The sequence below is a fragment of the Gymnoscopelus microlampas genome (genome assembly GCF_963454915.1).
Source record: "Gymnoscopelus microlampas genome assembly, chromosome: 6".
Lineage (NCBI taxonomy): Eukaryota > Metazoa > Chordata > Actinopteri > Myctophiformes > Myctophidae > Gymnoscopelus > Gymnoscopelus microlampas.
Window position 1 is genome coordinate 58,736,808 of NC_139943.1, and position 13,837 is coordinate 58,750,644.

The 13,837-nt window shown below is 40.9% G+C and overlaps 1 protein-coding gene across 1 annotated transcript in view; it reads left to right on the plus strand.

The window, feature by feature from the left end:
* Nucleotides 1-13,837, plus strand: part of LOC311047697 (uncharacterized protein) — a 74,555-nt gene that overhangs the window by 23,501 nt on the left and 37,217 nt on the right. Inside the window, exons 18-32 of the mRNA XM_084060498.1 lie at nt 759-885; nt 1,363-1,618; nt 3,533-3,600; nt 4,221-4,321; nt 7,050-7,201; nt 7,962-8,100; nt 8,574-8,684; nt 8,803-8,982; nt 9,711-9,950; nt 10,672-10,828; nt 11,432-11,560; nt 11,887-12,037; nt 12,151-12,194; nt 12,451-12,645; nt 13,436-13,676. Coding sequence (XP_083916624.1) covers nt 759-885; nt 1,363-1,618; nt 3,533-3,600; nt 4,221-4,321; nt 7,050-7,201; nt 7,962-8,100; nt 8,574-8,684; nt 8,803-8,982; nt 9,711-9,950; nt 10,672-10,828; nt 11,432-11,560; nt 11,887-12,037; nt 12,151-12,194; nt 12,451-12,645; nt 13,436-13,676 — 2,291 coding nt within the window. The remainder of the gene's footprint in view (nt 1-758; nt 886-1,362; nt 1,619-3,532; nt 3,601-4,220; nt 4,322-7,049; nt 7,202-7,961; nt 8,101-8,573; nt 8,685-8,802; nt 8,983-9,710; nt 9,951-10,671; nt 10,829-11,431; nt 11,561-11,886; nt 12,038-12,150; nt 12,195-12,450; nt 12,646-13,435; nt 13,677-13,837) is intronic.

Below are 13,837 nucleotides of genomic sequence, written 5' to 3' on the forward strand. Positions count from 1 at the left end.
ATATATATATATATAACTTATATATTACGTATTGTATGTTGAATTCTTCTCTGCTGTAGCTCCGGGATGAACAGCTACGTACAAATCAGGCTTAAAGGGAAATTTCCCTTTCAAACATGTTTTTGGTCATTTTAGCATCTCAGGCTTTTGTGTTTCACCTCAGACAGTTTTTGAGTTGCTCGATTAAGTATTTAGATATTTAATATTATTTTTTTCAGACACGCCCCCTTCCTATTCAAACCCAAACTCCATTTTAACCACGTTAGATTCGTTGAAAAAAAAACACTCTGGTGACTGATATTGTCCTTCTAATGCGTGTGGGGGCCGTGTTTTTCCAATTATTTTGTACATTTATTTGATTTTATTTATTCGTTTTGTCTTCTTTTTTTTTTTTTTTCCAAAGAAATTATAAAAGAATAATGGAAAAAAGTAATTGAAAAAACATGGACCCCTCACGTAGTATTAAAAGGCCAATAGGCCTACCAGTCACCAGAACAAAGGACGTGTGTTTTCAATGAATCTAACATAGCTAAAATGGAGTTTGGAGTTACGATGACTTTGTATAGGCGTGTCGGATAAAATTAATATCAAATATATCAAATATCTAAATACGAAATCAAGCAAAAAAACTGTCTAGGTGCTCTCAAAAGCCTGAGTAGACGTTAAAATGACCCCAAACATGTTTGAAAGTGAAATATCCCTTTCTGTTTACAGTACTGCATGTATGACACATGTAACTGTGTGCTTTCTGTTTACAGTACTGCACGTATGACACATGTAACTGTGAGAAGAGTGAGGACTGTATGTGTGCTGTCATATCCTCCTACGTTCACGCCTGCTCTGCTGCTGGCGTCCAGCTCAGCGGTTGGAGGAACTCTGTCTGTGGTGAGTGGAGGCTGAACCGTGTGCTGTCACAAGTAAACGGAAGAGTAAACATTCAATTTATCAGTAGGGCTGTAATAACGTTACATAAAAATGTTTGGTTCAGTACGTATTTCCTTTTTGAAGCCAAGGTTCAGGGTTTTATATATTTTTTGTATTGTATGGTGATTTCCAATACATAAGATAATACAAACAAAAAAAGAAACACTTTTTTTAAATAACTGAATTTTTCCAGAGTACATTCCTAAAAAAATAAATGGAAACACTGTAGAAAACTGTTCACTATTAAGGACAGAGGCAAGGGGGAAAAAAGAGCCCCTCTCCCCCAACACTCCACTGAATGAGAAGTATAAAGTATTTACAAAATTAACATACTCAATTAAAGTAAAAGTTCCTAAAAATTGTACTGAAGTATAGTATTTGAGTGAAGGTACCTAGTAACTTCACACACCACTTATCTTCTCATTTTGTTCTCCTCAGGTAAGTACGTGAAGTCCTGCCCCAGTACCATGGTGTACAGCCACAACATCACCGCCACCAGGGGGAGCTGTCGCTGCCTGGCCCAGGCTGACCCCACTTGCTCCATCACCTTCTCCCCCGTGGACGGATGCGTCTGTCCCGAGGGGAAGTACCTGGACGACACGGGGAAGTGTGTGCCCCCTGCTGGCTGCCCCTGTTACGACAAAGGCTCAACACTGCTCCCTGGTGAAGTCATCAACAAGGACGGCATCATGTGGTATGGGGCTTTTAATTGTCACTCAAATAATTGGCTCTATGCACAGCAGCCATATTACCACTTCCTTCACAGGTGTTACCAATGATACTAATGAAGGCTCTGTTCCATTTAGTGTAGCACAGTGGTTTCCACGACCCCCACAACTCTGAGAGTGTACAAATGGAACCAAATGGACCCTTGGTTCCATTTGTACACTCTCAGAGTTACACACCCGTAAGGGGCCATTTGGAAGCCCATGAGGGTCCCTGGACCCCATCTGTAGACCCACTGGTGTAACAGAGTGTTTCCAGTGAGCCAACATGCACAATATCAGCACCCTGACTCTGTTTGACCAGAATGGAACAGAGCCTTCATTAGTATCATTGGTCTTCATAATGGGGGCGGCCATAGCTGAGTGGTTAGTGAGCCCGCCTAGGGAACCAGAGGCCCTGGTTGCCCAGGTTCGATTCCAGGCCACACCAGCATATGTGTCGATGAAATGAAATCTGTCCCTGAGCAAGACTCTTAACCCCTAATTGCTCACAGGTTCTCATTGGAAACAAGACCGCAAGGACTTTCATGAACAACCTGTTCGAATTATCCTTATCCTTATAATATGGCTGTGAATAGAGCCTATTGCGATTAACGATTCAATTGTGTGTTTGGCGTTGAACATTGGAACATATGAAGGCTTTTAGACTTCGTAATCAAAAATTGCACAGGGCAGATATGACAAATAACTGAAATATACAAAGAAATTATTGACATTATTGAATAATATACATGTAAAAAAAAGCTGAAATAGCAGATCTACAAGCTTACAACGCGTCAAAGTGACGTGTTGTAAGCTTGTACATCAGCTATTTCTCAGCTTTTTTTTATTACTTATATATCTATCTATATATATACAATTTGAATCCTGCGCCATGTCGGTTGTCAGTATGTACGAACGTTGTATGTGGCCAGTGTGACGTAATCTGACATCACGCCAGTGTGACGTAATCTGACATCACGATGAGACGGTCGTCCCGAATATGGACACAACGCCAGTGTGACGTAATCTCACGACAGCATGACATCACGCATGACATCACATCCTACCTATAAATTCTAGGATGCCGTCAGATCGCACCAGTTTGACGGCTTCCATAGTGGGTTTTGGTCATTGGAGAGGTGATGCACGTCACCTCTTTCTGAAGTGGGTACTTTCAAAGCCTGCCGTGGATTTAGGAGAGCACAAAACTCTCTCTCACACTGTGAGGTGCGTAGCGGCCCGAACTTCTAGTCTTTGTACATTTTTCAATTAATAAACAAGACATGACTAGTCATGTATACCAGCTTGCTTGCTTTTTTCTCTCTCTGTGTGTCAGACCCCCCCCATCTATTGTGTGCCAGAAACCCCCCAAAATGTTCTCTGTTTGTCTGCCTACAACACAGAGGAGGTGTAAAGTAACTAAGTACATTTACTCAAGTACTGTATGCGCGTGCATCCGTTGTCTGTCAACAACACAGCCGTCGATAGGAAATAGGAAAACGGCATTTGTGTAAAGTAACTAAGTACATTGACTCAAGTACTTTTCTTCAATTTTGTCCTATATATTACTCTGTGTCACTGTGATTTGACGGCACGCGTGTGTAGTAGGCATAGAGGCGAGAGGCGTGTCTAATACCATAGCTTGGGAGGACGACACCGCCCGTTCAGAGTATGGGAAAGTGGGAAAGTATCCCCATTGGCTTAAAGGACAGCCAATGATTGAATACATGCCGCGAATATGTCGAACACATTGCTGCTGAAGAATATGGTGTGAAATGTGAAAGCCTTGTTAAATGTATTTATTTATTTACCTTTTCAAAAAAAAATATGTATCCATCCATCCATACATACATCCATCCATCTATATATGTATATATTTATGTGTTTGTTTGTTTGTTCAGCACCTGTAAGATGGGACGTATCAGCTGCCTTGGGGTGCCAGAAATGGAGCAAACTTACAAGCAGCCATGTAAGTTTAATGTTTCAAAACCAACTATTTCACACTGTACACTGTAGACAAATGTTAACTAAATACAATGAGTCATCTGTTTATAGATCACATACTTCCGTGGTGTATTTGAGTGTAAAAAAAAGTTTGAATGCATTATGTGCATTAAATGCTCTGGTGATCATCTTCACAATATCATTCTACAATAACAACTATAAGTTGACTTCTAAAAGACTTCTATAATCTGTCGATTAAAAAAAAAAAAAAGTTATGATAGCAAAAAGCGATGTATGATCAGCTGCAACCAGCTCTCCATCAGAGACAAGAGCACATTTGTCAAATAAACTAATAAAGTGTTGCTTTGGGGCAGAAACCTTGTACGTCCATATTTCAACTTTTTACGTTTTGTCACAAGCCGATGCCCTACTTCTTCATACAGGAGTGTTACAGCTGCACAATGCCTCGCAATGCGAAGCATTGTGAGCTTGCAGATCGGCTATTTTCACTATTTTACAAAAAAGAAAAGAAAAAAGGAACGGCTTTGGACTCTACCTGACAGCGATGGTTTCTACCTGACAGCGACGAAAAAAAATGAAATAAATGAGTGAATAATAGCAGGTTTGTTTTTGTACCCTTTGCAGCCTGCAGTGCACCCACTGTGTTCTTCAACTGTTCCAGTGTGGAACCCGGAACCAAAGGTTCTGAATGTCAGAAGAGCTGTCACACTATGGACATGGACTGTGTATGTACACACACGCACACACGCACGCACGAACGCACGCACGCACGCACGCTGTATTACAATTATGAGAATTATAATTAAGCAATTTTACACAAGAGGGTGTGCTTTACAGCGATTATTGGCACGACAGTGATGCGGTCAGGAACGAGGCAGATCCGACTTCCGCAAGCATCACTGAAGTGCCAATAATCACAGTAAAGCCACCCTCAAGTGTAACATTGAGATTATACAACAGTTACCACCAGAACAAAACATAATACAGAATGTATTCATATTGTGGGGCATTTCGCTCTCAAAATAACAATCTTTCTGTGATTGTTATCTGTTATCCTATAAATACATGGGGTCTGACAGTGTCCAGCAATTATGAAGCATTATGATTGACATTATGATGATTATAAATGCTTTATAAGGTGTTATGAACTCCTGTAGGAAGTGTTGGTCAAATACTAATCAATATTCTGCTATGGCGTTGTTTATTTCTCACCTCAAACGTTTTTTTACTCTGTACTCTTTAGCTGTAAAAGTATTCTGTGTGTTTGTTTACAATGGCTGCTGGGTTGAATACGGTAAAGACCAAGCACTGAGGTTTGATTTGATTAAAGGTAGCGTAAGTGATATTTTTTGGTATCTTTTTTTTATTTATTAAAAAGGTTACATTCTATATTCTGATAGTATTCATGGCTACAGAGCGTTTGTTCAGTCACAGGGGTCTCTCCAGCTCTTTAGTAAACAGAATATAGTACATTTTCAGGTTGGTGACAAAAGTTAAGCCAATCAGGAGAGAGCACTGAAAATGCCTTTTCTTTTAATAAAGAGCTGGAGAGACATGGGAGACTCCTTTTACTGAACAAACACGCTATAGCAATGAGTACTATCAGAATATAGAGCTAGTTAACACTTATGTTAAAGGGTTAGTTCAGATTTTTTGAGTATTTTCTGTAGGAAATACTTACCATTAATGTAGTGGTTGCAAAGGTATTAATTGATTGCCCGAGTCCCGTGGTCAGAGTTATGGTCCGTTTCAGATAAATATGAATGTAGTTCCGGTAGATTAGTAGATTTGGTGGGGGCCGCTCATTAAAAATAAATAAATTTAAAAAACTAGCGTCATTTGTATTGTTGACCTATTTCTACCATATAGAGCAGGTTTTGTTCAATTTCGACCCCTCTGTCACATGGTACTATTTTTTTGTGTCATATATTTTGTGCGTGAGTAGGCTGCCGCGGCGCAGTGATTCTGGACACAAGCATTAGTACCATGTGACAGAGGGGTCGAAATTGAACGAAACCTGCTCTATATGGTAGAAATAGGTCAACAATACAAATGACGTTAGTTTTTTTACTTTATTTATTTTTAATGAGCGGCCCCCACCAAATCTACTAATCTACCGGAACTACTTCATATTTATCAGAAACGGACCATAACTCTGACCACGGGACTCAGGCAATCAATTAATACCTTTGCAACCACTACATTAATGGTAAGTATTTCCTACAGAAAATACTCAAAAAATCTGAACTAACCCTTTAACTAAAGTTAATCACTTACCCTACCTTTAAATGGTTGTTTCAGGTGCGTTGACTCCATCTGTCTGCTATTGACAGCAACGGTCATTACAAAACAAGAAATGACCAAAGTCATAATATAGCCGCTTGCGCCAGGCTTTTTTTGCCCCAATCTTTTCATAGACCTGATTACTTGTTTTTTTGGATTGCTTGTTTCTCTCGCCAAACCTGGCAACATTTAGTGTCACAGAATCTGCGACGCTAAACGCTCTAATGTTTTTTATATAAGTGGTGGCAACATTTTGTGACACCACACGGGTCTTCCCAACAATAGCTAAGATTGAAGTCAGTGTGAACATGGCCAAATAATAACTTAATAGCCAAACTAGGTCTAATGAAGCACGCTAGCATTTAGGCTAACCCTCCTGCCTGAGGCTGCAGTAAAAGTTGCACTGTCTGTGAATGAGGGGAGCGCAGCGGAGCACGGTTACTGCGGGGGGCGGGCCGTCTCCCCATTTGTGTCGCCATTAGCTTAAAGGAGTGAAGGACAGCCAGGACAGCCAATGACACTTAGGTGTCACTCAGGTGTCTCTTGGGTGTCGGACTAGGTCTTAGTCTGTCTGTAGAGCCGCCAGCTTTCAGCAAGCGGCTTAAAATGGACCATTCAGAATGAAGCCGTGTAATAAACAGATTATAATGCCTTATAAGTACGTTTCTAATAGGCTCTATTCACAGCAGCCATATTATGAAGACATTCACAGGTGTTACCAATGATACTAATGAAGGCTCTGTTCCATTTAGTCTAGCACAGTGGTTTCCACGAACCCCATAACTCTGAGAGTGTACAAATGGAACCAAATGGACCCGTACACTCTCAAAAGTTACACACATGTAAGGGACCATTTGGAAGCCCATGAGGGTCCTTGGATCCCAACTGTAGACCCACTGGTGTTTCCAGTGGACCAACATGCACAATATTAGCACCCTGACTCAGTTTGACCAGAATGGAACAGAGCCTTCATTAGTATCATTGGTAACACCTGTGAATGTCTTCATAATATGGCTGCTGTGAATAGAGCCTATGCCTTATAGACATGGGCTTCATAGAAAGTGTTACCAAAATATATTTTACCATTCTCCAGTTGATTGCTGTGAACTATAATACAGATCTATTCATGCAGTTACGTTTTAATCCTCGGGGTTGTGTTTGAACCCTCAGGTGAGCACAGAGTGTGTGTCTGGGTGTGTGTGTCCATCTGAGTTGGTGTCGGACGGTAAAGGAGGCTGCATCAAGCCAGCCGAGTGTCCATGCATCCACAACGGCGCCCCCTATCAGCCAGGAGCCAGTATCAAGGTGGACTGTAACACCTGGTAAGAGAGAAACACACACACACACACACACACACACACACACACACACACACACACACACACACACACACACACACACACACACACACACACACACACACATTTTTTGAAAATAGCAGATCTACAACCTCGGAAAAACATTGCATCGCACCACATTGTGAGCTTGCAGATCTGCAATTTTGTCTGCTCTTTTTTTTTTCAACCACCTACAATTTAACTAAACCTAACTTGTTTATCCTGTATCCTGTATGAGTTATCTCTCCTGATTGGATGAAATTGGTATCCTGACCTGAAAATGAATGTTCTACTTACTAAAGTGCTGGAGAGACAGGGAGACCTCTGTTATTGAACAAAATGTCTATAGAAATGATTACTATGGGAATATAGAGCTATTTAAAACAACTTATTTTAAACAAAACAACACACAATAAAACTCATATTCACCCCATTTAAACGGACCTGCGCCCACACATGATGAAAAGGTTACATATACAGTCAAGAATGTCATTGTCATGTCCTCTATTGCAGCGTTCTCAACTTTTTCTGGATCCCACTTAAACATTTGGAAAGCGTCCACGGCCCGCCAATCTTCAATCACTTAACACGACAGCCATTTGGCTGCTGTGTTAAGTGGCCAGATGGGTCGGCCGCACATATTCAGAGCATGTTTATTTGAATGATCAACCACTCGGCGGCTTGGATCAATAACATTGTAGACTTTAAGCTTTAATTATCATGATCTTCTTCCTCCAATGTGCAGTACCTGTAAGGACCGCAGATGGCAGTGTTCCAGTAACCTGTGTCATGGAACGTGCTCGGTCTATGGCGACGGACATTATGTCACGTTTGACGGAAAACGCTTCAACTTTGAGGGCAGCTGTGGATATACACTAACACAGGTATACAGATGTGGATATACACTAACACAGGTATACAGGTGTGAATACTCTCACACAGGTATACAGATGTGAATACTCTCACACAGGTATACAGATGTGAATACTCTCACACAGGTATACAGATGTGAATACTCTAACACAGGTATACAGATGTGAATACTCTAACATATATATATATATATATATATATATATATATATATATATATATATATATATATATATATATATATATACATATATATATACTGTATATATATACACACACACACACACACACACACACACACACACACACACACACACACACACACACACACACACACACACACACACACACACACACACACACACACTAACGATGTTCTCTGATGTTCTCTGTTCCCTAATGTTTTCTAATGTTCCCTAATGTTCCTCAATGTTCACTAATATACCCTCATGATCCCTAATGTTTTCTAATGTGTTCTACCTCAGGACTACTGTGGCAGTCAGCAGGCCAGTGGGAGCTTCAGGGTGATCACTGAGAACGTTCCCTGTGGAACCACAGGAACCACCTGCTCCAAGTCCATCAAGATCTTCCTGGGGGTAAAGAAAAAATACACCTTTGTCTTTGAAAGTATAACAAGAACATAATAATATGTGCAATCTTTGTATTATACTGCCACAATTAATATAACGTAAAACATTGTATTTGTGTCCTTAGAGCTCAGAGTTGCAGCTAAGTGACGGGAACTACCAGCTGGTCCACAGCAACAGGAGCCAGAGTGTCCCGTTCCACATTAGTTCTGTAGGAATCTACCTGGTGGTCCAGGCTGACAACGGACTCATCCTCATGTGGGACAAGAAGACCAGCATCTTCATCAAGATCACTCCAACATATAAGGTACACTAACCACCTAGTAGTCAGTATAAGGCACACTAACCACCTAGTAGTCAGTATAAGGTACACTAACCACCTAGTAGTCAGTATAAGGTACACTAACCACCTAGTAGTCAGTATAAGGTACAGTAACCACCTAGTAGTCAGTATAAGGTACAATAAGCAGCTAGTTGTCAGTATAAGGTAACCCATCTAGTTAATATTTTTTAAATAGTCTATATTAAAGCTTTACTATGTAACTTTCCTCTTCTACACCAGATTTGAACCCGGTTTCCTACGCCAGTGCTGACATTTTTTTTTACCATTGAGCTAATAGAGCCTGCCTGGTTAGGATTCAGATACTTCAGCCCAATGGCATAACTTAAATTGCATTTAAGATGCAATTAAATAATTGGCATGCATAATCTCCCCAAGGAGTTTCAAAAAGATTAGAATCAGAATCAACTTTATTGTCACATCACAGGTTTACAGGTGTGAAACAGTGAGTGAAATTTGTTTTTGTGCCAGCTCCATTGTTTTCCACAGCAGCCCTGTTTTAATGTGTAGTCCCATTTTTTCTTCATAATGACCTCTTTTATTGTTTTATTGCATTATTTTACATTTAATTTTACCAAGATAAGTCATTTTGTTAGTCACATGCCTTTCTTTTTTGGGGAAATTGTCTACCTTATCTGCCTCTTGGCCTTGTTTTTTTACTGGTTAAATAATAATAATGTCTTCCCCCCATGCAGGGCCATTTGTGTGGTCTGTGTGGTAACTACGATGGCGACGGCAACAATGACTTTGCCACCAGGAGCCTAGCGGTGGTGGTGAGCCCGCTGGCGTTTGGGAACAGCTGGAAACGTTCCGACAGCTGTCCGGACGCCGCGACGAAGAGGAGCCCGTGTTCCGCCAACCCCTACAGGATGTCCTGGGCCCAGAAACAATGCAGTCTGATCCAGAGCAACGTCTTCTCCTCCTGTCACTCTGTGGTACGCAGCGTTGCCAGATTCCGTGAGAGAAACAAGCGGGCCAGCTCTATGAAAACAAGCCCAAATGAAGCGACTGGGCTATGGTTTTACCACTATTTGAAAATAACAGAGCTATGTAGATTGGCCTATTTTCAAAAGATATATATTAAAAGCAAAGTTACATATTTTTGAAACATTTTAACAACACAAATAAAATATTTTCACAAAATGTAATTAAAGTACAAAAAGTAAAAGTACTCATTATCCAGAATGTCCCATTTCAAGTTTTATTTTGAAAATGTGCTGACAGTGTGACGATGCAACGTTTAGTGTGCTTGTACTTAAGTACAGTACCTGAGTAAATGTACTTTCCACCACAGGTGGGACAGTAACAAAGTACATTTATTTGAATACAAAACATTTTTGTTTCTGTGATTATCTGTACTTTACTTGAGTATTTCATTTTTGGACTTTCACTCCAATACATTTCAAAGACAAATAATTATTGTACTTTTGATTCCACTACAGTTCTAGGAAGGTAAAAAGTATATTATGTATTAACCATTTAAGACCTATAGTGAACATAGCAGATCTACAAGCTCAAAGCATTGCGATGTGACACGTTGTGACTTGTAGATCTGTCAGGCATTAGAGCCCATTCGCTAGAATTATATTCTAGTAATTGCAACTAGTTATATCTTCTGTTATATCTAACGGGACTAAATGATGATTGTGTCTGCAGGTGGATCCCACTCCGTACTATGACGCGTGTGTGTTTGACTCGTGCGCCTGCGACAGCGGTGGAGACTGCGAGTGTTTCTGCACGGCTGTGGCTGCATACGCTGAAGCATGCAATGAAGCTGGTGCATGCATCGCATGGAGAACTCCCAGGATCTGCCGTGAGTACCCCACCATACTGATTTACCCCCTTAACCACTGCCGTGAGTACCCCACCATACTGATTTACCCCCTTAACCACTGCCGTGAGTACCCCACCATACTGATTTACCCCCTTAACCACTGTCGTGAGTACCCCACCATACTGATTTACCCCCTGAAACACTGTCGTGAGTACCCCACCATACTGATTTACCCCCTGAAACACTGCCGTGAGTACCCCATCATACTGATTTACCCCTTAAACGATGTTATTTTGCCAAAAATAAACGTACTGCACACAGTAAATCCTGAGTGTTGATTCAATTCTGACAGTGTACAAATGGAGCCAAAATACGCGTGTCTATTTGGTTGCGGGTTTCAAGAGCCTCACATTTTGCACCTGAACCCGATGCTGGGCCAGTAAATGTCCAGCAGATTATTTATAAATACTAGCAATGCCATTTACAGTTTAGGCATTAGCAAGGTAATCACAAACATAGAATGGAGAGAGACAGTGTAGTGTCTCAGTAAACTAGGATCACTAGTAAACAATTGACCTAGCATCGCTTTTGATAGCATTCTATTAAATAGCATTCTAAACATTGTGGTCAATACAATTTCAGCTCTGTTCTGTGACTACTACAACCCCCCTGGTGGCTGTGAGTGGCATTACAAACCATGTGGGTCTCCTTGTCTGAAGACCTGCCGGAACCCGTCAGGAACCTGCTCCTCACAGATACCTCCTTTGGAAGGTAATTTATACCATATAGTATGTCCCCTAGAATGTATATAATGTATACCTCCTCTAGAAGGTATTTAAACAATATACAGTATGTGCACTGTTTACAGTCCATGTCATTTAGAAGGTATATATGTAATCTAGAAGGTACTGTGCGAAGCCCATGTATACAGTACATGTCATTGTACCACCTCTAGAAGAAGAACTGTTTCCGTTTACATTTTAAGATGTAGAAGACTATTATGATAGGTGGATTTGTACCAGTTAGCCAGATAACTGATAATGAATGTATGCAACTGTGTGAATGCCTGGTTGAATGTGTTCTTATTTTCCTAAAAGGTTGCTATCCAAAATGTCCTCCCGCCCAACCCTATTTTGATGAGGATTCCATGAAATGTGTGGCAAGGGAACAGTGCGGCTGCTATGACCAAGACAGGAAACACTACAACAACGGTGACAACGTACCAACCACAGAGAACTGTCAGACATGGTACGTCTTTAAGACCCAGTAAAAACAATCTCTGCTTGACACAGCCAAAAATGAAATATGAAAGTACACCTTTTATGTTTTTTTGTTGTTGTTTTGTTTTCCCTCTCCTGAAGCATTTGTAATTCCTCGACCATCAAATGCCATTATGATGCTCAAGGTATGGACGCATTACTACTAATAGCAAACATTGTGTGTGTGTGTGTGTGTGTGTGTGTGTGTGTGTGTGTGTGTGTGTGTGTGTGTGTGTGTGTGTGTGTGTGTGTGTGTGTGTGTGCGTGCGTGCGTGCGTGCGTGTGTTATATAACCTTCCAAAATCTTTTGTTTGCATCTTTTGAAAATGTTGGACATTTTGGAAATGGGGAGGGCCGGTTGAAAGTGTTTAACACTGATAAAACATGTGTTCCGCATTACAGAGTGTTACTGTACATACAATCAGAAGAAATATCAGCATGGCCAGACCCTGTACAACACGACAGACGGACATGGTAACTGTTTCACAGCTGTCTGCGGGGTCAATGGTACCATTCACAGGACAACTATATGCCCAACAACTGTATCACCGACCTCTACAGCCGCCACCACGTTTGACTTCACAACAACCTCACCAAGTATGAGACATTTTTTACCACTGTTTAAGGAGCGCTTTTCTCATTTTCAATCTTTTCTTCATATACTTTGTCCTCGCTAATGCTCATTATAGGATGGCACCATTTCTGTCTACTCACGCTGGGTTTCATTGGTGGGCTGTTCAGAAACCTGCCTACCAACAACAGCATCAATGGGAATTCCAAGCTAATAGAAACTACAGGCTTTTTCTGCCAGGAAAGAAATAGAAGCTATTGTCCTTGCATCAATAGAAAATAATAATAATCATAATAATAAACAAATATTGAACATTTAAATGAAATGACAAAACCTGCCTACCGACGATGTCATTGATTGGTCGCAAGTAGACAGAAATGGTGCATTCTTGTAATGAGCATTAGTGAGGACCAATTATATTAACATGGTGTAAAAAAAATAAGAACAAAATAAAGGGTGCTCCTTTAAACCAGGGGTTCCCAAAGTTGGGGTCGCGAAACTATTTTGGGTCATTAAAAAAAATATATATATGTTTTTTTTTTTTTTACTTTAAATTCAACAGAATGGATGAAATACAATCTAAAAATGATTACAAATGGTACATTTTACCATTTTTAATACATTACAAATGTGTACCGAACGTGCAAGTTTATGTGCATAAATGACCTCCAGATTTAGGTGGGGTCGTGAGTCAATTTCCGTATTATTTTGGGGTCGCGGGCTGAAAAGTTTGGGAACCCATGCTTTAAACTACTCAACAACTCAACTGTGTTGTCACAGCTAACAGATAACCAACTCCTGTGTTTGTGTGTCCAGCTCCCATAGGACCAACAAAGTGCAGTCCCTGCTCATGGTCCCCCTGGTTCGACAGCAGCTTCCCCACGCTGGGAACTCCTGGAGGAGACGATGAAACCTACCATAAGATCCGAGCGGCTGGACACCTCATCTGCGCTAAGCCCAGCCAGATCCAATGCAGAGCGGAGAAGTTCCCCAACGTGACCATAGAGGGTGTCGGTCAGGCAGTGCAGTGCGACCTGGCCAAAGGACTGACCTGCAGGTAGGGATCATGGTACCATTATGAAAATGTGATGTCGCGATTGTTGTGGGGGCTAAATAAATGCGATTAACGCCATTTTTGCGATAATCAAAATATACTTGAAACTATTAAACTACTTTTGTCAACCACTTGCACTGCAGCATCCTATGCATAACGCATCG